We start from the raw sequence: 22,845 nt of genomic DNA on the forward strand, positions 1-22,845 counted from the left end.
TCGTATATTCGAATTCATTAAGCTTTATTTACAGTTGACATTTATATAAGTACGTATTAATTTTTATTAATATACTCGAATTTCTTGAGTTTTTGATTTGACAATTCTCTACTAAGTTTATTTTCCTTCTTATGCAATACATAAAATGTTTGCAATCAACTTCACATAACAATCGGTATAGAAATTTATATTTTTAATGTATTTAAATTATTGTACTTTCAATTTCAGCTACGAATATGGACTCAACACATACCACCAGTGACGAAAATATAAGACGGATGAAGTTCACAATTGAAGCCCAGAAGGCTTTAATTGTTAATTTATCGTCGACAATGATTAAGATGAAAGGTTATTTTCTATAGTATACATTTTAAATCTTTTCAATATGAATAAAGTAGATATTAATAATTACTAATTTAACATTAAATAACTTATATTTAGTCGACTTAGATGTTGAAAAAATTATGACAAAACGAAAAATTAATGTATTGCGTCATCAAAATGAAGTAAATGAATATAAATTGAAAAACATGAAAAGTACCTATATCAAAACAAAGATCAAAAATCAATTATATTCACTAGTATTTAATATATATTATGTTATATGATTTTGTTTAGCCAATTTGTCCAGCTTCAAGCTTCAAATTTTACACTTCAATAGACTACAGAATGAAGTAGATAAATTGATAGCAGAAAAAAATTCATTTGTTCAGTTTAAGAAAGACATGACTGATTTCATGAATGCCTTGAAATCAACTAAACAACACTACGATCAGTCACCGATGTTGCTTCTACTTGATCCTTCGAGTGGCCAGATAAGTGAAGTTGACATGGTTAAACTTGCACCAACACCGGACCGAGTCATATTCAGCACATCCGATATGATGGCCAAATCCGTGGTCTCAGAAGAGCAGTTCGACAAAAAGTACCACGACACGGATGCTGTCGATATGCTCAGCGTTTCAACGGAATTGAAAGAATATAACCCGATTTCACTCAGAGAGCAGGAGGACTCTCAAGCACACCAAGCGGCAACCAATATCAAAGAAATAAAGCAACTTTCAACCAGCGATCCGAAAAATAATGTCGATTACGACTGCGAGATCAATGTCGATGTCCTTCATACGGAGAAGATTATTGCTTCAACGTCAGATGAATACGACTCTGTAGAGGTCACAGACAATCGACCGGCTAGGTTGGCCGTAGAGGAGCAGAGCGAATTTACTATGCTCGAAAACGTCATCAAATTAACTAGTCCAGTCAAAGTAGACAGACAAATATCGATAACTTCAATGATTGATGTGGATATACCAACCATTACTTTAGCATTAGAAATCTTACCGGTGTGTATCACTAAAACCACTTCTAGCGCCGTGGACGTAAAGTATGTATTTACCTACATAAAAAAAAATGAATAACATAAAAAACGTGAAGATGCGTCTTTTTTCTTAGGAAAAAACAATGGTACAAAGAGTTTGACGAAACGAAGGAAACCTCCGATCTGTGTACCGTAAGTTTAAAGGACGTGCTTCCATCTATACCAGCTGTTCATGACACGACGGCTAAAGTGCTCAATGTTGCGGAAACGTCTAAATGTACCATGACGGATGTGAAAGAGGCGACTGAGCCAACAATAGAAATCCTGGTCAAGTCGGACCAGGGAGAAAAAAATTATCTTCGCGACGCATCGCCAGACGTTGGATTATTGATTAATGAACCGATGAGTGAAAAAGCGATTTTAGCCGACATTGCTTTCAGACGATTGTTATCATCGACAAATCTTCATATGCGAAAACTTAAGGTGATTGAATTTTATCCGACCACAAAATAGAAACAATATTGGTCTATTCTTATGGAAAATAGTTTATTTATATTACTATAATACCTATCCATGTGGGAATTTTTGGTTCTTTTTTTGACAGGAGTTGGAAGCAATAACTAATTTTGAAATTGAATCTTATATCGATTTCTTGGATCAGATTGCGATCGAAGAAGAATTAACATTGTCATATGTAACTGGTGCTACTTCAAGTATGCCATATAATTAGATTTAAATTTAGATTTATTATAATTGGTCCATATTTTTAAAAATTATCGTTTCATAATTTTAGCAAACAGTCATTGTTATGTGCAAATAGTGATTAACACTATTGACTGGACCATTGATGGTTCTGCAAGATCAAAAAGTGAAGCTCAAGAATTAACTGCTAAAAATTGTTTGACATTTTTTAAGCACTTTAAGATTTATTAAAAGATATAAGGAAAAGTAACATTATTTCTGTGGTATGATGGTATAAGCTGATATGTCATTTTTTGTTGTTTTTTGGATTATCATATATTTATAAACTTTTTGAAAAATAATTTATGTATTATAGCTTAATATTTTAATCCATGAAAGGTTATTTATTACAATTATAAAAGAATTAATGCATTTCATACTAAATTTTATTTTTTATTACATTCTAAACCTTTAAGTTTAAAAGTTTTTTTAAAGTTTAAAAAATGTACATATCAGCTTCTGTCATCATACCACAGACTTATAATATTTATATTATGAACGCAAGTGATTACCAGATCTAGAACGGTCGCACATTTTTATAGAATTATTTTCTGAACAGTCTATTATAGAGTTGGCGGTATGTGAAATTTGCTCACCGGTATTCGTTATGTGTTTACATACCGGTTTTTAACGGTATACCGGTATGTCGGCATAGGTATATCAATAAATACCGTGTAGACGATGAATAACGCTCGCTCGGTATATATCGCTTGCACAGTAATTACCACTTACTCCGCATATACCGCTTGCTTGGTATATTCTGCTCGCTCTGTATGTACCGCCCACTCGGTAAATGCCATTTAAACAATAAATAATTCTTATTCCGTTTTTAATGACAAATTGATAGAGTATAGTTCATAATAAATACTATAAAAGTATAAAATATAATGCTGTTTAATAAGTGTTTGATTCGTTTTGGGCTATTGACTATCCTACAAATGTATTTTTATTATACGCCATATGATCTTGCGGCTTGCTGTATAAATAGTATCGTAAATTGTCCTATTTATTATTTTTGAATTTTGTTTTTTGATAATAATTACCGATTCATGGTAAATATCGTACATTCGGTATATATACTATATCATACATTCGGTATATACATATATATATATGTTACCGGCAATATGGATAATTCAGGTATTTTGCAAAATGCTTATGCATTATATAAATTGCCAACCCATTTTAGTCAATGTAAATAAAACATATGATTTTCAATATTATCTTACATATAACCTAGGTATTTTATAAAATACCTAGGCATTATGCAAAGTGCCAATTTTTTTTTTAGGTAAAATACAAAATATTTTATTATATGTTATATAACATTAAGATTCTTATAATTATTATTCATTATTACTCATATTACAGACAAACTTTATTTTGCAAGATTGTCGCGACGGCAGAATGTAGCAGGACATTCACCCCACGTAAACCGTATACTACTTAGTGGCGTGTGCAGGAATTTGGTATGGGGGGGATGTCATACATAAAAATGTATTATTTTCAATCATTATTCTTTATTGTTACATAAAAAAAAAATTCAAGTAAGGCGTAAATTCATCCTTCTGACTTTTACACTAAATTCATCAATTATTTGTTCTGTAGATAATGGAATGTCTCGATGTATGTTCATTAACGCTAATCCATTTAACCGCGACTGCCCCGTCGTATTTCTTAAATACATTTTTAAACTTTAAAACAAATTAAAAAAAAAGCCCATGGGGGAGATATATCCCCCATTATCCCCCAGTGCACGCCACTGATACCACAGGGGACCTTAAAATGTCTTACTAAACTATTTTTGCTATTGTAAGTTGTATCACAATGTTCAAATTTAAAAATATTGAAATTTTAAAACAATAACACAAAGATAAAAATAACCCGTAGTGATTATCACTAAAGCGTGTATACTCGTAGAACTGCAAAAACACGAAGAGAGTAGAGGCGGACATGTGACTAATAGAAAACTAAAGGAAACTTTGATTTAATTTCGATTTCAATTGTGATTGGATCTTATAATAATTATTACTCGATAAATTCTCAAAAAAATGAGTAAAGCAATTCCATTGGCCGGTAAACCACATTTATCCAATAATACGTACATTAAATTCTTATTATTCCTAATTATACCCATACCTATCTCACGTTAATTGATTCATATTTATTGTCATCCGGTGATTTGGTTTTTGTATTATATTTTTCTTAATTACAGTCATACTTATCTCAAGCTAGAATACACATTTTTAATCGACATTCTTTAATTAATTATACATGTACAGGTGTGAAATCGCTTTTTAATATATAATTCTAAGTATTGGTCAGCTAATATTTCTGGGGACACTGCGTCGGTGCCGGTGGGGTGAGTAGTGGTAGTGGCAGTAAATATTGTGGGGGGGGGGGGGAGTCTGCGTTTCAATCAAACGTTGAAAACTGCATTTACTGCACACGAGTTACCGCACTGGATCTCAACCGCTACCCATCGTGCTGCTCGCGCTGCGAAATATGGTGAAGCCCGACATCGGACAGTGTCCAGCCGCATTACTCTATGGTACAGTGCTACGCCTCCCAGGTGACTATTTTCATCGATTATGTGTTCATCCTAGTCGATGCAGTCGAACAGCCACTCAAGTCACGGTACGAGGGCCTACATGCAGTTCTAGAGCGTCGAGAGTAAACGTTCAAAGTTCAACGCGACCGTTAATACCACTTCGTGGATTTCCATCAAACAAGCCTTCATTCAACGCGAAGATCCGATCATCGACCACAGCTCAGGCAGTCGACGCTACCAAAAAGCGAGTTTGCTTTTCGGCTTCCGGTGGGGGGTGGGTAGTAATGTGGGGATACGGTGCGTAGTCTCACTATCACATGATCACATGTTACCAACTGTCACTCCCTTTTACGTAGTAGGATCAAAAAGTTCCCGGAATTTCATTTTATTTTTTTATATACACAATTTAAATATAAATATACTTAATCTCCTTTAAAATATCGTCCTTTAGCACAAACACACTTCAACGACTTTTTAACTGATGGAAACAACTTTGATATCTCTCTATTGGAATGGCACTGAGATTCGCTATCGTGTTAAGTTTAATGTCTTCAATCATCGCAAAACGTTCACCTTTGAGTCCAAGTTTTAGGTTTGGAAACAGCCAGAAGTCATATGGAGCAATATCTGGCAAATACGGGGGTTATGGAACTGTAGAAATTTTTTTTATCCGTCAAAAATTACCGAACTGCAAAAGACGAGTGGTGTTGTTCAAATTGTGACATTTTGAAAAAATGCGTAAACTCAGTTTCGTATGGACACGATTACGGCTCACATGAGACTAATGTTATTAACCTACTGTTAGCTAATATTGCCTACTTTTAATTCCAATTATCAAATATTTGATAAGAAAAATAGTTTTTTTCCTATAAATAAATTCTGGGAACTTTTTGATCCTACTACATATGTATTTTATTATTATATATTTGTTGAATTATTTTATACATGTTCTTTGTGTATTTTAAAGTTTGTAAAACCAGGCTGTTCGAATGTCGACGGTTACATCGATCGCTCAATCGAGCTTGGCTGTCCCTCGCCACCGATCGTTTAAATTTGACGTACATTATTTTTTGTCTTTTGTACTTATATTCTAGTCCACGACTTCCATATTTGATTGTGCGATTTAGTATTTGCGTTCCGTCGAACTAATTATTATTCATTTATTATTATTACTCTGTCGAGTGTCATTTAATATACATTTTTTTTATTATAATTTTCCGCCTTCGCGTACCTTCATTTAAATTATCCTTCTGTGCAGGCCTCCCACATCACCTTTTTGATCACGGTAATATAAAAAAATCTGGGCCCCCATAATATAAATTGTATTTATAACAGTTATAATACACAATCCCTACCATTTGATTTTATTTTAAGTTTATAGTATTATAAATTAAATATTAGTTTTAAAGCTTCTTTATCAACAGAAAATTTCTTTAAAATTGTAGCAAATGTAAATTACTTTTAAATGAGTTAAATACACGTATATACCATTATATTTTTAATGTATATTAAATTCACTGCATAAATATCATAAAATTGTTAAAAAATATTTATAATTTATTACAAATATTGAAAAATAATGTAAAATATTATATATAAAAAATCTATACATTATATCTGTGTATTATAGACCAATAGTATAAGCGTCCAATAAATATTAGTTAATTTTAACTTTTTTGAATTTTTCTTTTCTTGCTTTTTTCTTGCAAAATCATGTATAATATCATTGAAATACATTTTTATTGCATGTTGATTTTCAATTGATAAAATTCTAAAGGAATTAAGTCGTTCTTGTCCCGTTAAAGCCCTCTGCCAAGTTTTAAGCTGATTTCTTAACTTACTAAAATCTCTCTCTGCTTAAGAAACGAAGATTGGCACAAAATATTCTTAGAGCAACAGAAGTATTTATGAAAATACTTTCTAATTTCTTTGCATTAATTTCGTTCAATAATTTTAGTGAAGGTATTTCGATGTCGGTTTGAAAAACTGATTTTTGTATTTTTTTTAAATGTAATAATTCATCTAATATGGTTGGCAATAAATCATTAGAATATATTTCTATAATTTTTATTTTTTACGTATATTTCCAGATCTGCACATGATAATTTTATACAGCATAAAATTGGAGAAAACAGGTTACAAATTTTTTGATGTGCTTCAAAACGATGCGTCAAATCGGTTATAACAACTATACAAATAAATATAATATCTCTTAAAACAATTTTTTGCTGTAATTTCTGTATTAGGTTGAATTATAGTTTCTGGAGGAATATCGTCATGAAAAACTTTTTTTCTCTTTCATCTTTTTCTTTCATCTGAGAAATATGGTAAAAATTTTAAATTGTTTGCCACCAAACTAGCTTAATTTAAAATTATTGGATATTTATCTCTTATATTTTTTAGTTCAACTATTAAATCTTTTATTAAATACTTTTAAACTTCAAAACATATACCTACCTCTAAACTGAATAATTATATTTCGTTCATTTATAGAAGCATTGGCATTACTAGAGCCAACATTTTGGGGTAGCTAAGTTTATTTTAAGAAAGTAAAAAAATAATTTTTCATAGGTTTAATATGACAACTGGCTAACTCTTTTTCCTAAATCTTAATATGACGCAGGGGCGGATCTTTGATATTTTGATAGTGGGGGGGTCATATATAAATTGTATAATGATTCTTTGATGATATAATTAATAATACATACTCTTATTTTTAAACAAAATTGGTAATAATAATAATAATAATAATAATAATGTTTATTACATAATATCACACACCATATAATAATAATTTATACATATATGTAGTCATTAATAAGTAAATAAGTAAAAATATTTTTATAGGTTCTCATATTGCCTCATAGGTTGAATTGAAGTTTTCGTTTATGTTTTTTAGTAAACACACCTAGTACTTCTCCTGGTTTTACTTGAATATCTTTATTTATATGCAACATTGCTAAGCCGTTAAGTCTTTCCTTGCCCATTGTCGATCGTAGATAAGTTTTAATTATTTTTAAAGAACTAAATGACCTTTTAGTACTTTCTAATGTTATAGGTACTTCACTAAGAATTGTTAAAAGACATTTAATGTTAGGAAACATAGATGCATATTTAAAAGCTTCCATTGAAGAATCTACCTTTTCTGATTTATTTTTCCAAAATTGTTTCCATAAATTTAACTCACCGCGTAGTGCTTCAATATTATGAGGTAAATCTGCTTCATATGTCTGAGCCGCATTCAATATTTTATCGTTTGAAGTTTCATAAGTAAAATAATATTTAGGAATGATTAATTTTAAATTAGAAATAACTGAATCATTATTTTCGTAAAACGTGAATTTAGTTCTGACATAAGATAATCCAAATAAGGTAGAAAATAGTTAAAGTGGTAAAATTCAGATAAATCAGTTGATTGGGGCTTAGCGTTTGCACGATGACATTGTGTTTTTGTTACTCTTGGAATCTTTATATCAACGTCTATTTTTCCTGCAATTATTGTTGTTTCTTAAAAATTTTTTTAAATTCCGTTTATGAATTTTCTCTTATTGTAGTTAATACATTTTTAACATTGTTAATCGTTTCTATCGATTGTGTATAGTCAATATCAATACTCTGTAACTGAATTGAAAGTGGAAGTGTTATGGCTAAAAATTTCGATAATATTTTTAAGGAAATCAAAAATTCAAAATACAAATAGCTGCAGATAGATTGCGCATTGCTTCATGTATGGTTGCTATAGCTTAATTCGTCTAATGTAACTATTATAGCTTTCCAAAAAATGTAAAATTCCATCATGTCTTTCGACCCAACGTGTTTCACACAACTTTTTAGCTTTTACTGCTTTTTGATGTAGAAAAAGTTCTGTGATTTTTGCACTCAAAAGTTGAGTTCTTAAAGCAGATTTCCTTAAGAAGTTATAAATATTTGTTATTATTCCGACTGTGTTGCGAATTGAAGGTATAGTGCTTGTTTTACTGAGTACTACATTTAATCTGTGATTGGCACAGTGAGTATAAAATGCAAGAGACTGTAAACTTGCAATTCGAGATTGTACTCCTTTAAACGTACCAATCATATTTGCGACACCATCATATCCTTGTCCTCAAAGCAGAGCAAGATCTAAATTTTTTTCTTTTAATATTTGTATAATGGTGCCAGCTAAATATTCACCAGTTACATGTTCAACCTTTATGAATCCAACAAAATGTTCCCGCATTGAGCATGTGTTCGAATCGAAATACCGAACACAAATTGAAAATTGTTCAGAAATACTTACGTCAGTCGTCTATATCAGCTAAAATACTATAAAATTTTGAAATATGAACTTTTTTTTCTTTTTGATTTTTGATATCGTCATCACCAGAATATATAGAACCATCATCGGTCATAGGATCGCGTAAGGATATATTTTGTAGGCCAAAAAAATAGTATGGTTTCAATAATAGGAATTAACTATTGCCTATTTTGTTCAACTTAACGTGTCATAGCAGTGTCTAATCAACAATATAAAGCAGTTCTCCTTCAAAATGATTTAATTGCACTATCTGTGTACGTGCGAGTGCGGAAAACAATATGCCGCTTACCTCGGCACCTAAAATAGTTGAGTGGACTGTATATTATAAATGACCGGAAATTGGAAAGTACCTATATCAATTGCCCCAGACAAGGGAGGGATCGCCTGCGCTTGTCTGGAATTAATTAGGGTATGAGAATGAGGAAATGGAGAACAAGTATATGACAACAACCTAATTTTATTGATATGATAATAATAATAATAATAATTATAATAATAATAATAACGTGTCGATGCGGTTTCTTTAATGGATTATAATAATCTGTGAGAATAAATAATATAATACAGTAAAAATATGTATGGTAACTAAATTTGAATGATATAATAAATGTAAATGTGTGGTGACTAAGTATAAATATGAATGATGTAATAATTGTAAATGTGTGGTGAAAATGTGTGGTAACTGAATATAAATATGTGCCTGTTGGTCACAAATTAAATTTGATAAATAATAAATAATAGGTATAATAATACAAACAAAAATTGATTAAAATAAAACTCACAGTTTGAACAGAATGCGGTGTACACCTGGCCAGCTGCAACCAAAACCTATATAATGAAACAACTCACACATACAAACAACAATAATAATAATATAAAAAACAATTCACATTAACATAATATACAGCATATAATAATAATTGATAAATAGGAAAAGTGAGTGCTTTATGCGTGCGCGTGAAAAAGAAAAAATATTACAACCACATAATACCACGACAAAAATGTTCGCTCTCGTCGATCACGTCGCCGAACCACAACAACCCGTCCGCACGTAAATTATTATTAAATTAATTATCATAATAGCAAATCATAAATGCATTTGGAAGGAGGACTGAGATAAAGCGCTTATCGTTGTCGTGCACGTCGACGTTGCGTAATCGATGTTCGGCCGGTGAACAATAATAAATTTGTCGCAATTTTATTTGTTAGGCCGCTACAATCTGTGTGGTGTAATAAAAATAAATTACCAATAAATATTGATAAGTGCAAAGTAATGTCTTTTACCAGATCTTGCTCTCTAATTATAAATGATTATACCATAGACAATATTGTACTTCAACGCGTTTTTGAAACTTGCGATTTGGGCGTTAATTTTGATTCTACCCTTTCATTCAACGAGCATTACTTAAATATTGCTAAAAAAGCCTCCTCTACATTAGGTTTCATAAACAGGACTTGTAATAATCTTACTAACTCTGATGCCTTAAAAATTCTTTATTCCTCTCTAGTGCGTTCTACTTTAGAATACAACTAAGTCGTATGGTCACCCTCTAGCGTTATTCATATACAAAGCCTTGAAGCTATTCAAAATCGATTTTTTCGATTCATTTCGTACAAATGTAATATCCCTCGTCAACCACACTCAAATTATACACCGTTATTAATGAAACTAAATATGACCTGTCTTGCTGAAAGAAGAAAAACTATTGATTTGAAGTTTCTTTTTAAATTAGTTAATGGTCATTTAAACTGTCCTGAACTACTTAGCTGTCTAAAATTTAATGTTCCACATTGTTGAACTAGATCTGCCAAAACTTTTTACATTCCATTTCAAAGAACAAATTATGCACTTGGTTCTCCTATTAATAGATTAATGAAAGTAGCTAATGACGTCCAGGTTGATTTATTTAAATTTAAGTCTTTTGAATGATTTGTAATTATGTACGCTTATAATATTATAACGCTTAACAAGTTTTGAGGACGCAATTTTTTTTTTTTAAATTTTTAAATTTTTCCCTTCTTTAATGTTGCCAAGTAGAAAACTGGTTTTTTCATTGAGATTTAAAAACTCAACCAACCTTTGTTTAATTTCTTTAATTTTAATTGTTTTGCCTCCCCGTTGCGCAAAACATATCTTGAAATTATCACATTCTGTTCTTGGTGCGAAACATCAGCAATAATACTAAAATATACCTGCTAATTTAGTTTGTTCGTCAAGAATATGTTTTAAAACCTTATCTACAAAAAGGGAAATAAACTCATTTTGACTAAGACAAATACTTGTAATGCGCTTTTCCTTGCATACTTTCACCTTCACAATGATATTTATGTATACGAGTTTATGTCAAATGTTTTCTAGTTACTTTATCGTTTCATTTTAATGTCCAAGAAGTTCTAATACCCTAAGAAAGTTACCATTATTTACGTCACCAATTTTAGTGCTACTGCCTCGAAAAAGCAATTCTCTAGAAGCTAGAAATGAAGTTACATCAAGAAGTCTTTTTAGGATAAATTTCCATTTTTCTGTAATTATATGTTCTTTGATTACTGAAGTACCGATCGGTTATCTAATACTTCATGCTATTAATATTTCATAAGCAATAATTGTTCATAGAACTACTCGTATTCGTTTGTATCTCTATACATAGCATACATTTTACGTGTCACTACATCGATCGTTATAATAATAATAAATGTTTAATGTTGAAACAACAATAAATAAATAATATAATAAAAGACGTAATAAATTATGTTATTTGTACGGACCCCGGGACCATAGACCTCACTGACACCCTCCCTCCCATTTGTAGGGGCCTGCTTCTGTGAGTCATTTTTATGAGTGGTTCACACCAACCACTCCACTAAAACGTTGTAGTTAAACCATCAAGATATAGAATATACTAAAGCGCGAACACGTAAACAGAAAATGAGTCGTAGACAATACTACCAGGGGCGTATATAGGGGTGTGCCTAGTGGGCTACAGCCCCCCCCCCCGAAATGTTTTAAAAAACTTAAAAATTATTTTAAACGTATGTTATATTTTAATGGTGCTTTATGCTTATTTAAAATTTGCGCCCAACGTCAAATCATTTTGGGACATTTTGTAAATTAAATGTAGATAAGTACCTACTGTGTCTTTTTAGTAATTCTTAGATAGCAATGGTAATTTAAATGTCCATAATGTGTCCTCCCGAAAATAGTTTCTATATACGCCACTGAGTGTTACCATACGTACGAAAAATCAAAATTTTAATTTGGTTTAAGTCAGTCACAATATACTATTAGTCCTATCAGGATTGAAAGAAAATATTAATTTAAAACCGTCAAGTCCTAAAGATTGATTGGACCAATTACATCATTCGGTCATTTGACAGATTTGTGCCCGAGTACATTATTCAGTTGCGATTCGGCCATTCGATTGACTCGTTCATTTTGATTCGTTCAGCCGCGACCAGCCAACCTCTATTACACATACATCTTGTACACATTCACAATTAGTAGTATTAAAAAATATTCACTCGCTGTAAGAAATGTAGAAGTTCTGAGTCACCAAATACCCGGTAAATTTTCTTCCTGATATTTATTTTTTTTCTAACATATCAATGCATCTTGTTATAAAAATATTACTAAATATACATAGATAATTCATAATGATTTGAAGATATGTAAAATTACAATAAAACTATATTATCATTTAGTAACTATTTAAATAGCAGGTGATGGGAAAAGCTACAACATCCAAATAATAAGAATGAAAAAAAACCGAAGATTAATAAAATATGTAAGATTTATTTTCATTAATTATTATAAATATATAAATTAATATACATTACCTTGTCTTCCAAACTGTACCAACTTATTAATTTCCTTGGAGACGGTATTAAAATCAAGTGATTTATTATTTCTCTTCATTTTCTTGATTTCTTCGTCTACAGTTATTTTGGGTAGCTTTACACGTTTTACAGCTTTGGTTTCGACTAACTTGCCGAGTGGTGTTAGTGACTCACTCATGATTAGAGACTTGGTTCCTGAATTCCATTGAAGACCAAACAATGGTGGTGTTTCGCATCTCGATTTTTCAGATTCTGATACCATACTTAATTTACCAGCAAACAACATAACGTTCATATTCACGTTAGAGTCATCAAAACTATCAACGTTGATATCACCAAAAATCCCAGAACCAGGACTATTTGAGTGTTTTATATTTTTGAGTATTTTTGCATCTTGTTCTTTTAAAATTCTGGAATTATCAATATTCTTTTTCAATTCACTGTGGCTTAAAGGTTTCACGGTTTCAATATTTTTGATAGACTTGGTTTTGACTTGTTTTATTTTATTTTTAGTTTTTTCATTTCTTTCAAAAAGTGGAGTTTGTTTTCCACTACTTTTGGTAGAATTTATTGACAGTTTAAGCAAAGACTTTTGTAGGATACTTTTTTGGGTGGAACTTTTAGAACTGTTAGCACAACTCATCAATTGAGGCGTTTTGATAGGTGATTTTTGTTTCAATAATTTGCCAGGCTACAAATTTAAAATTAAATTTATCCAGAAATCACGGAACGCGGTCGACTAACACAGGCGTGATTACGGTCTGTCGCGGAGCCGCCGATACGGAGCGCAACCCCATCTCTGGAGCGTTGCATAAGTTTTATTTTGGGCTGACATCTTAAGATTCTCTGAAATTAGAATTCAAATAACTATCTGTTAAAAAAAAAAAAGCAATCAGATAATTTTATATTCTAATTAGTATTAAATTCAATAGTCAATTCAAGTCCTCTGAATAATTAATTAAAATATTATTAAATTAAAAAAAAAAAATAAACTGTAAAGTACTTTAACACAAAATGTTGATATTTTACTTAATTTTTACTTAATACATAAAAATAATTGGGTATAATTATATGTTTAAATGTAATTTTACCAGCTTAAACTTTTTATTTATTTTACCAATAGACTGAAAAAAATAATCAATAAATGTGGGTATAGCTTAACTATTTATTCAATTTTAACACAAACTTAAATGTAAAGTATAATAATGTATTTTATGGAATCTTAATAATAATTTATAAAAATTTTATATCATAAGATTGAAATTTAAAAATACTTATTGGTGTTATTATTTTTAACTCCTTAATGACTTGAAACAGCTACATTCTGAAAGAAGAATCAAATTAATATTTATTATCATAATATGTACCTTCTTGAGCTAAATTTTAAGTTAAGTAATATTTTAAATTATAATTAATTTTGATGGTCAATTTTTACATGATACAATTATAATGTAAGATAAAATTAATTAGATATAAAGCATTTTATATTAATAACAATAGTAAAATAATAAAAAAAAGAAATTAATGAAAACATACGAAATACATTTAAAAATGTGACATAATAAAATTTACTCCAGATGTTGAAAGTTTTTATATTTTTATAGGAATTATAAATGTCTTACGAATTTCATTTAGATTTTTCTCAAAATTCTTTGAACATCAGCTGGAGCAAGATCAAAAGGTGTTAATTTTTCTTTGTTCATTAATGTACTATCTGCCCCACTCTTTATTAATAATCCTGCTTCTTGTATACGTTCTTCTTCACAGGCTAAATGACTAAACAATTTAAATAATTATTCTTCAGCTGTTATTTAAAAAGTTATAAAATTATTTAATTTTACAGTGGTGTATTTCCATAAGTATCCTTAGCATCAACTAGTACACCAGAATCTAGTAACAGCTTTAGTACTGATATGTTGCCTTTTGATGCACACCTATGTAATGGTGTAGCTCCACGATTATCAGCAATATTCACATCAGCACCTTTCGATATTAAATATCTAACAATCTAAACAATTTTGTTGTATATTTTAATAATATGTTTGAATAATTTATTTTAACTCACTTCAGTCCAACCTTTGGAAGCTGCATATTGCAGAGCTGAATGTCCTTCTTGGTTTTTTGCATTGATATTTACTCCATATTCTATAAGAGTTTTTACTGTGTCAAAACGACCAGCTGATGCAGCCAATATAAGAGGAGTAGTCTGTAACTATATGAAATAAAATATTTTATTAAATCTATTATTACTTATTGTTAAAATAAATATCAAATTTACATCATCCTGAAAATCTTCTGGTTGACCATTTTCAAGAAGATACCGTACAAGTCTATCATGGCCTCCGAGAGCTGCCCAATGAAGTAGTAAGCGATTATTCTATTATAAAAGAAAAAACAAATGAATAAAAGGTTGATTAAAGAATTACCAATTAATAGAAGAATACGAAGAATATAAAATTAAAAACCTTTTTTTAATTGAATCAGCTTGTTTCAAAATGTATTATTTGTAAAACTAAAAAGCTATATAAATACTCACAACGTCAACTTCTTTTAACAATCTCATATGTTCTTCAACTGCTTTCATAACTTGATCAATATTACCTTTATAGGCATCCTCGAAAGTTTTTTCTTTTACTTTTTCAAAATCCATAGTTTTATTTCTTTAAATGTAGGTATTTAAAGTCAATATAAATAGATAAATAATTTTTAAAAATTATTTGTGCTTTATAATTAATTTTTATTATTGGAATATGCATTATCATTATCAATAAGTATTCAGACCATAATATTGTTCTGGAATATAATATACATTTGATAAGAATCAATTGGTTCTCAAACTATATCAACATTCATAAGATTCAAAAATAAATATCCAATTTAAATATTCTATTTGTTTACTTATTAAAATATGGAATTAGATATAATAAAGTAGATAAATCTACTATAGCTTAAAATGTTTGATTGTACATACATCTTGTTATTTTAATAAACTTATAAGAAAAAATTCTCAAAATGTTTACGATAACAGTAATTTGCGGTGAATTCAAAAATATTTCTAAATTATAATAGTAAATTTGAGTTTATATACATTTTATATTTGTTTTTATAATAATTATATACAAAAAGTAATTAAATTGATATAGTACTTAAATACAATTTCTTTTTAGCGTTTTTCTGTTAACATAGCTGCACTACAGCTGCTGCAACCTTATTACTAGGGCTGGGATTTTAATGCCCTAAAAAACCCCGAAAAATGTCCTAAAAAAAATGATTTTATGACCTAAAAACTCTAATTCCCTAAAAAAATCTAAAAAATGCCCTTAAAAAAATGCTTTTATGAACTAAAATTTTTTTGATTTTTAATAATTTTAGTATAAATTACAATAAAAAGTTTTAAAAAATGTATTATAAAAATCTATTACAAGTGTAAACTGTAAATACATAGTTTTAGTAGAAATCTAAAAAAAAAGTTGTACACATAGACTTAATCTCATAGACGTGGATTTCGTTCAATCTGAACAAAAAACATTTTTATAAATTATTTAATACGTTTAGATCGTATATTTATTTACCTGTACATTCTGAACTGTTACACTGAACCACGAGAGCTTGTTTCAGATTTTTAAATAAAAATGATATTCTGTTGTCTGCCAGTAAGTTCTTGTAGTTATTTATCAATTCGTCAACATTTGGAAAATGTATTCTTATTTCTTCGGCAACTCTATGCAAGGCGTGCGCCAAGCATGTAACATGTATCATTTTCGAATAATAAGTTTAAATCGATGTGGCTGCTTTTACCATGTACGGAGCAGCGTCACTTAAAAATAAAAGGACATTATCGTGTATTATTCCTTGTGGCCATAATATTGATAAAAATTTATCCAAAACTTTGGCATTTGTACTGTGATTGGTTTTTTCTAATACTTCTGAATTTAATAAAAACATTTTACCTATGTTACCTACTTCTAATGTACCTATTATAACATTGGCAACATAACGACCATTGGCGTCCGTCGTTCCATCGATAGAAACCCATAATTTTTTATTTTCTACGTATGACCTAATCATCTGTATAGTTTCATCGTAACATATACTGACGTAATTTTTTCGTAATGTGGAGCGATCAGGCGTTTGTTTATTGGTATATTTTTCCAAAAATTTAGAAAACGCAGGATTTTCGAGTTTATTTAACGGAATATTACATGACAAAAATGTACGAGTTAAATCTAAAAAATATTCCGACCTGTTCGGTACGTCTGTAATAAAAATTTGTGTATTATTTTTTTCGTTTTGTAATTTACTCCGTTCTACTCCATTGATGTGTTTATCTCTTGACAAATGTTGTACGGCAAATCGTTTTTCAGCAGTAACTTTTACGTTGCATATTTTACAGAATAACACCAATCCGTCGGTAGAAAAAATATTATGTCTAAATTCTTGTACAAACGCACGCAGTCGACTCGTTGTCGAACATTTTACTTTTGGCATTTTTATATTAAAATACCAAAAAAAATTAAACTGAGTAATAAAACGGCGTTAACCACGACAAAACTCGTACTGAACGTCGAACGATATCATCAGACGTCGATTTTACCGATTTAAGATTATTTAACAGGAAATGCGGGTAGAGATTATTGTCCAATAATGGTGACAAATCGATAATATAATACGAATTACGAGTACCTACTTATAATCTGTTATATTTATTTAAAAACCATGTTGATGTAAAAATCTTAAAATAAAATTTCAAATTCATGCACTTGGTTTCCAAAAACTCAAAAAATGTTCCAAAAATTCTAAAATGCCCTAAAAAATATATTATTCTCATTCAAATGTTCATAAAACAAATTTGTGACAAGACGAGCATTACACAGTAAGCTTTGAAAAACAATGCAAAGTGCATCGAAATCTTAGCCCTACTTATTACTATGCCTTATGGATATAGATCCATATTAATATTTATATTCGTGCTATCCCTACACATATCCATAAGCGTTCCACCCATAGACATATAAAATAATATATAATCTGGTAAACGGAAAAAAAGTCCTCGGTAAAAAAGTCATGGAAATAAAGTCTCCTGTTACAGTATAAATAAAATTATATTGTGCGATAAGGAGAATCATTCAAGGATAAATAAAAGGAGTGAGCCGGTACACAGTTTTAATGAGGACAAATCTGTAGATATTCCTATTTTTTTTTTTAAATGAATAGGTCAAAATATAAGAAAGTGATATTTTATATCTGAATAAATAAATTTTTATATTTTTTAAATAATATTATTATAAGATATTTATTTATTTTTGAATTTTTAATTCAATGTAACGGTAAACTTTTTTTTTCGAGTCTTTATCCGGGGACTTTTTTTCATGTTTATGGTACTGTGTTCTACGATGATCAATTGGCAGTAATTAATCGATAACTTTTATATCTTATCATTTTGTATTCTTGGACCGTAAACCAAGTATGTGGTCAAATTGTCTCATATACAATACAATACATTTTTACATTTTCAATTGATAAAAAAAAAATTGTATACTTGTATCTGTCTAGTTATTTTTGTAAAAATTCAAATAAAATATGTAAGTACAAACACCTCCCCTTTACCAGAGACGTGAAATCAAGTTTATTGAAAAGTAAGTAAAACAATCAGTATTTATATTAAGTTAACTAAGGTAAGAATTAAAATATCTTGATTTGTTTAGATATTTAGAAGCCAATACCCTAAATTGTAAAAGTGATTGATGTTTTAATAATTTTTCCTTATTAAAAACTATTTAGATTGATAAGTTATGAATTTTTAATTTTTTATAGTGTAATGATGATTAATAAACATTTTATTGTCGTCAATCACAATTAATGACACAACTATAGTATTGCATTTTGACGACAAAATTAATTTAAAACAAATTTTTATTGCTTATTCTTATTTGTTAGATTTTATAGTTATTATAAATTATGTAGGTTTCTCTAAAAAATAATTTTCAGCTTTTTTTTGTTTATTAACATGATGAATAATTTTTATTTTTGTAACACTATAGTACAGAAATAAAATATGTACTTTAAATATATAAAAAGCAAAGGATAAAGTTTTATATTGAAAAAAATATTCTTACAGAATTTTAAATTAATAATAACTTGAAAAAACACTTTAATTATGTACTATGTACCTTAGTAAAAGTACCAAGTAATTATTTATAGTTTAAATTTTTGTAAAAAGTATTTTATTTAACAGCAAAATAACAAATTAATTTAAACAATCTTTTGTTTTTTCCTTCAAGATGGTTTTAAAAGTATATTTATTATATTTCCATCTTTATGTACAAATCAACCCTTATATTTTATACTTATAATAAATTAAGGACGTATATTAATTATTAAAATTAACAATTATTGCTAAATGCTTTAAAGAAAAATAATAAAAAATATTATTATGTTATAAGTAGGACTCAGAAGTTTTTCATTAAAAATCATTAAAATTGATTGCAATATTGCGGTAAAAATAACCAATATTGCATTAAACATTTGTACTTACCAAAATAACTAATTGAAAAAAAAATTATACAAGTATTTTTCATTATGACTATTATTCTAGACTATCATATTAAAAATGTGAATTTTTTTTACAAAATATTTCAAATTAAAAATTCATATTTATATTGGAATAGTTGTTTTAGTCTGATATTCCAGGAGATTACAAACTAAGCTATCAACATTTAAAAATGTTTTATTTTATTTTTAATACACATTTGTGGGTCTACTTTAAAAATTATTGTGCTGCTTGATAAATGATTTCTTTAAGCTGTCTACACAAATTTTCTTATGAAAAATTTACTTTATGCGATTCATGCATTGTCTTATGAAATAATATTTTTACTACTGACATCACAGTTTAAGCCTGAAATAACCACCAGTTATTATTTTTTATTATTATATTATTCTGATATGTATTAAAATCTGATATAGCTTCATCAATATTGTGTTTCTTAAAAAAAAAAAAAATTAAATCATGTGAATAATACTTAAAAGTATCTAAAATTAAATTATACATTTGGAAAATCGATAAAATAACAATGAAATTGAAAAAATTGAAAAAATTATTTATAGTTGCACTAATTTTTAATTTTAATTCGTACTTGCATGAAATAAATTTATAACTTAAGAATGAATATGGATAAAAGAAAAAAAAGTTGCAAATGCAATAATTTCCAAGGTTTTGTTATTTTTTTAATTTAATTTTTATTAGAATAATTATTAGTTATAAGTATAGTATGGCTCATTTATTCTGTTTTCAATTTACTGAAAATTAAGGTATTGTTTAAATTATTTTAAGTGTATATAAAGTAGCTTCAACCACTACCCTCCTTATATCTTCCTCTTCCAAAATGGTACAACAATTTTGATTTATACCGGGATTTATACAAAAAGTCAATATTTAGTTGAAATAACTGCTTAATTTAAGTAATATTAAAAATTATTTGATGATGACTAGATAATAATTTTGGTTTTATTTTTATATAATATTTAATATAACTAATCTTTATGAAAGTTATATTCAATTGTTATGATAATATTTTTTTTCTGTATAATAATATGATTTAAAACCATAAAGTTATATTATTTAAAATTGTGATATTAGTTTTTATTAATATTAATAATATAACTACAAATTACCTATTATTAGATGTATATTTATTAAATTTGGTACTCAGTTTGGCATATTATTTGTATATAAAATTATTGTGTTTAATATTAATCGCCTGGATTTTTATAATCATTTTAGTGTTTATTTAATAAAAATAATTTAGGTACCAATTTTTGATATGGGTTATTAATTAAAATACATGTATACTTATAAAATGTGTAATATCTATTTAAACTTATTTTATTTTATGATAAATTTCTTTGATGAATTACTTTATGTCAACTTTTTTGGTAAATGCATAAATAATTGGCTATTAGAAAAAATTTGAAAATTGACTGATGATAAGGTAAGTAAAAGGTTAATTTTGTACTAGTAAGTACAAAATAATTCAAATTAATTGATTTATTATATTTTAGTTATTACTTTTAATTATTATATAATCATGAGTTAAAATGTTGTATTATAAATTAATATTTATTTGTGTTAATGAGTTAAGACTAATTAAAGGTCTGCACAATAGTATTTACCTATCTTTTTGTTTTTATTTTTTAATCCTAGTATAAATAAAAATCCATATAAATTTAAATGTATTATACAACTTGATATATAATATTTATTTAAGTTATAACTACCTTTGTTTGAAATTTCAATAATAAAGTATAAAATATTCTGTTTTATGGTTTTTACTTCATTAGAGGGGAAAATTTACATCAAATTACAAAAAAAATTATAGAAAACCTCAAGCTAATTTTTTATTACTTAGAAAAATCATTAATTAGTGATTCCTATTGTGATTTTTGTTTTTATTAGTTAACGTAGACTAAATCATATGCTATGTATATATTGAATATAAAAAATAAATTTAATTTTATATATTTTAATTTTACATACATTACATGTTACTGCCCAGGGTACAGTTATGAAATTAGATATTGTTAAGAACACATTTTATCCTTATTGCGTTTGTTAGTCTGTTAGTTACTATTACAGAATTATAATTGTTGAATAAATAAATAATTATGCAATGGTTCTATTGAAAGAAAAATACATGCTTGCCAAAGTCAAAAAATATATAAAAATATGAGTATTTAATTTGTTGATTCATACTAGCCAATATTTAAAAAAAAGTCATTAAAATTTGAATACTTAATGTACAATTTAAGGTATTTAATTAAATTTAGTTTCTATACATAAGTAATAAACATATACAAAGTTACCAAATTATTTTTAAATTGTTTATTGAAATAAAGTTTATTATTTGTTTAAAACCCAGAACTTGCAAGCTTGTAGAATGGGATTTCCTAAATTGTTTTATGTATGTGTATTATAAACTAATTTTTTTTGAAGTTACACTTCTTAAATAAATTGTGTTTAAAATCATTACTTTGCCATAATTATATTTTATAATATGTGTATTTATAATATATTGTTCCTCAAATATTTTTTGTGTTTAAATGTAATACTCATAATACTTTACATTTGAGAGTATTTACATAATTTAATTATCAGCTGCTCTGCAGTTTAAAAACTATTTACTACATTTAGTACTCTTATATAGTAATTATTTTCAATAGATAAGCCATATTACATATATTGTAAAGATAATTAATTATTTAGAATATTTCTGTATTATCAGTATCTTAATTGAATAGTTGTTATTACATATTTTATGTATAGTTATAAATTATTATATTCTAAAACTTATTGCGACTGGATGAAATATGTTATGAATAGTAATTTTTTTTTTTCAATACAATCATTATTTGAATCAAGTTTCTTGTTGCTAAATGATTTTTCAAAAATTAAATTAATTAATTAAATAAATGCTAAATGTAATCTATTCACGAATACATTCTTATAATTACATTATTAAGTGTTTTTTTTTTTTTTGAGAAAAGACCCCTAACAGTATAGACAATTAGGTATATATATATATATATATATATAAATACAGTGGCGCCCATGTAGGGTACCAAAGGTGCATTTGCACTGATTTCTCATGAGTCCCGGGGCCAATATACATTTAAAGGCCCCCTTGTCTGGTCTCTGGAGCAAACACTATTAATGCATAACTATTCATCTGGGTCTTAAGATCATTGAATATTTAAAAAAAATTTATGCTATTATATTAATATGTTATGTAACTACTTTATAAAAATAAATTATAATGAAATAATAAATTTTGTAAAACAAGTTAACGCATATTCAATGCTTTAAATTAAATCACTGATCAGAACTTTTATGTATGTTGTAGTATTATCTTTGACATTTTTATTAATCAATGAGTTATTGTATTTAAAAAACTGCCTTGAGCAATACTAACTGGTGAAGGTTTTGGTACTCGTCTAATATGCTACCTACCACTACTTCGTTGGTGTAGTATGCTACCTACCGTAAAATAAGCTACCTACCATAAAATAATAACAAATTAACAACAATTTATTACTAAATAATTTATT

At 27.9% G+C, this 22,845-nt stretch overlaps 2 protein-coding genes and 1 pseudogene across 2 annotated transcripts; 2 read left to right on the forward strand and 1 right to left on the reverse strand.

Annotated features, from left to right (window-relative positions):
* The first annotated feature begins 236 nt into the window (after window positions 1–236).
* Window positions 237–2,251, forward strand: LOC112686990. Its single transcript, XM_025559493.1, has 5 exons — window positions 237–348; window positions 619–1,384; window positions 1,453–1,801; window positions 1,923–2,031; window positions 2,112–2,251. The coding sequence occupies exons 1-5, from the start codon at window positions 237–239 to the stop codon at window positions 2,249–2,251; spliced, it is 1,476 nt and encodes a 491-aa protein (XP_025415278.1).
* Window positions 2,252–9,908: 7,657 nt separating this feature from the next.
* On the forward strand, window positions 9,909–13,335 carry LOC112686991 (annotated as a pseudogene).
* Window positions 13,336–13,964: 629 nt separating this feature from the next.
* On the reverse strand, window positions 13,965–15,436 carry LOC112687012 (26S proteasome non-ATPase regulatory subunit 10-like). Its single transcript, XM_025559519.1, has 6 exons — window positions 15,278–15,436; window positions 15,020–15,118; window positions 14,807–14,953; window positions 14,583–14,749; window positions 14,364–14,517; window positions 13,965–14,065 (listed from the first exon to the last, which is right to left on the reverse strand). Exons 1-5 carry the CDS (start codon window positions 15,389–15,391, stop codon window positions 14,373–14,375), a joined length of 672 nt encoding a protein of 223 aa, XP_025415304.1. The 5' UTR covers window positions 15,392–15,436; the 3' UTR covers window positions 13,965–14,065; window positions 14,364–14,372.
* Window positions 15,437–22,845: the final 7,409 nt, after the last annotated feature.

This window comes from Sipha flava, unplaced genomic scaffold (genome assembly GCF_003268045.1).
Source record: "Sipha flava isolate LNK unplaced genomic scaffold, YSA_version1 32_pilon_pilon, whole genome shotgun sequence".
NCBI lineage: Eukaryota > Metazoa > Arthropoda > Insecta > Hemiptera > Aphididae > Sipha > Sipha flava.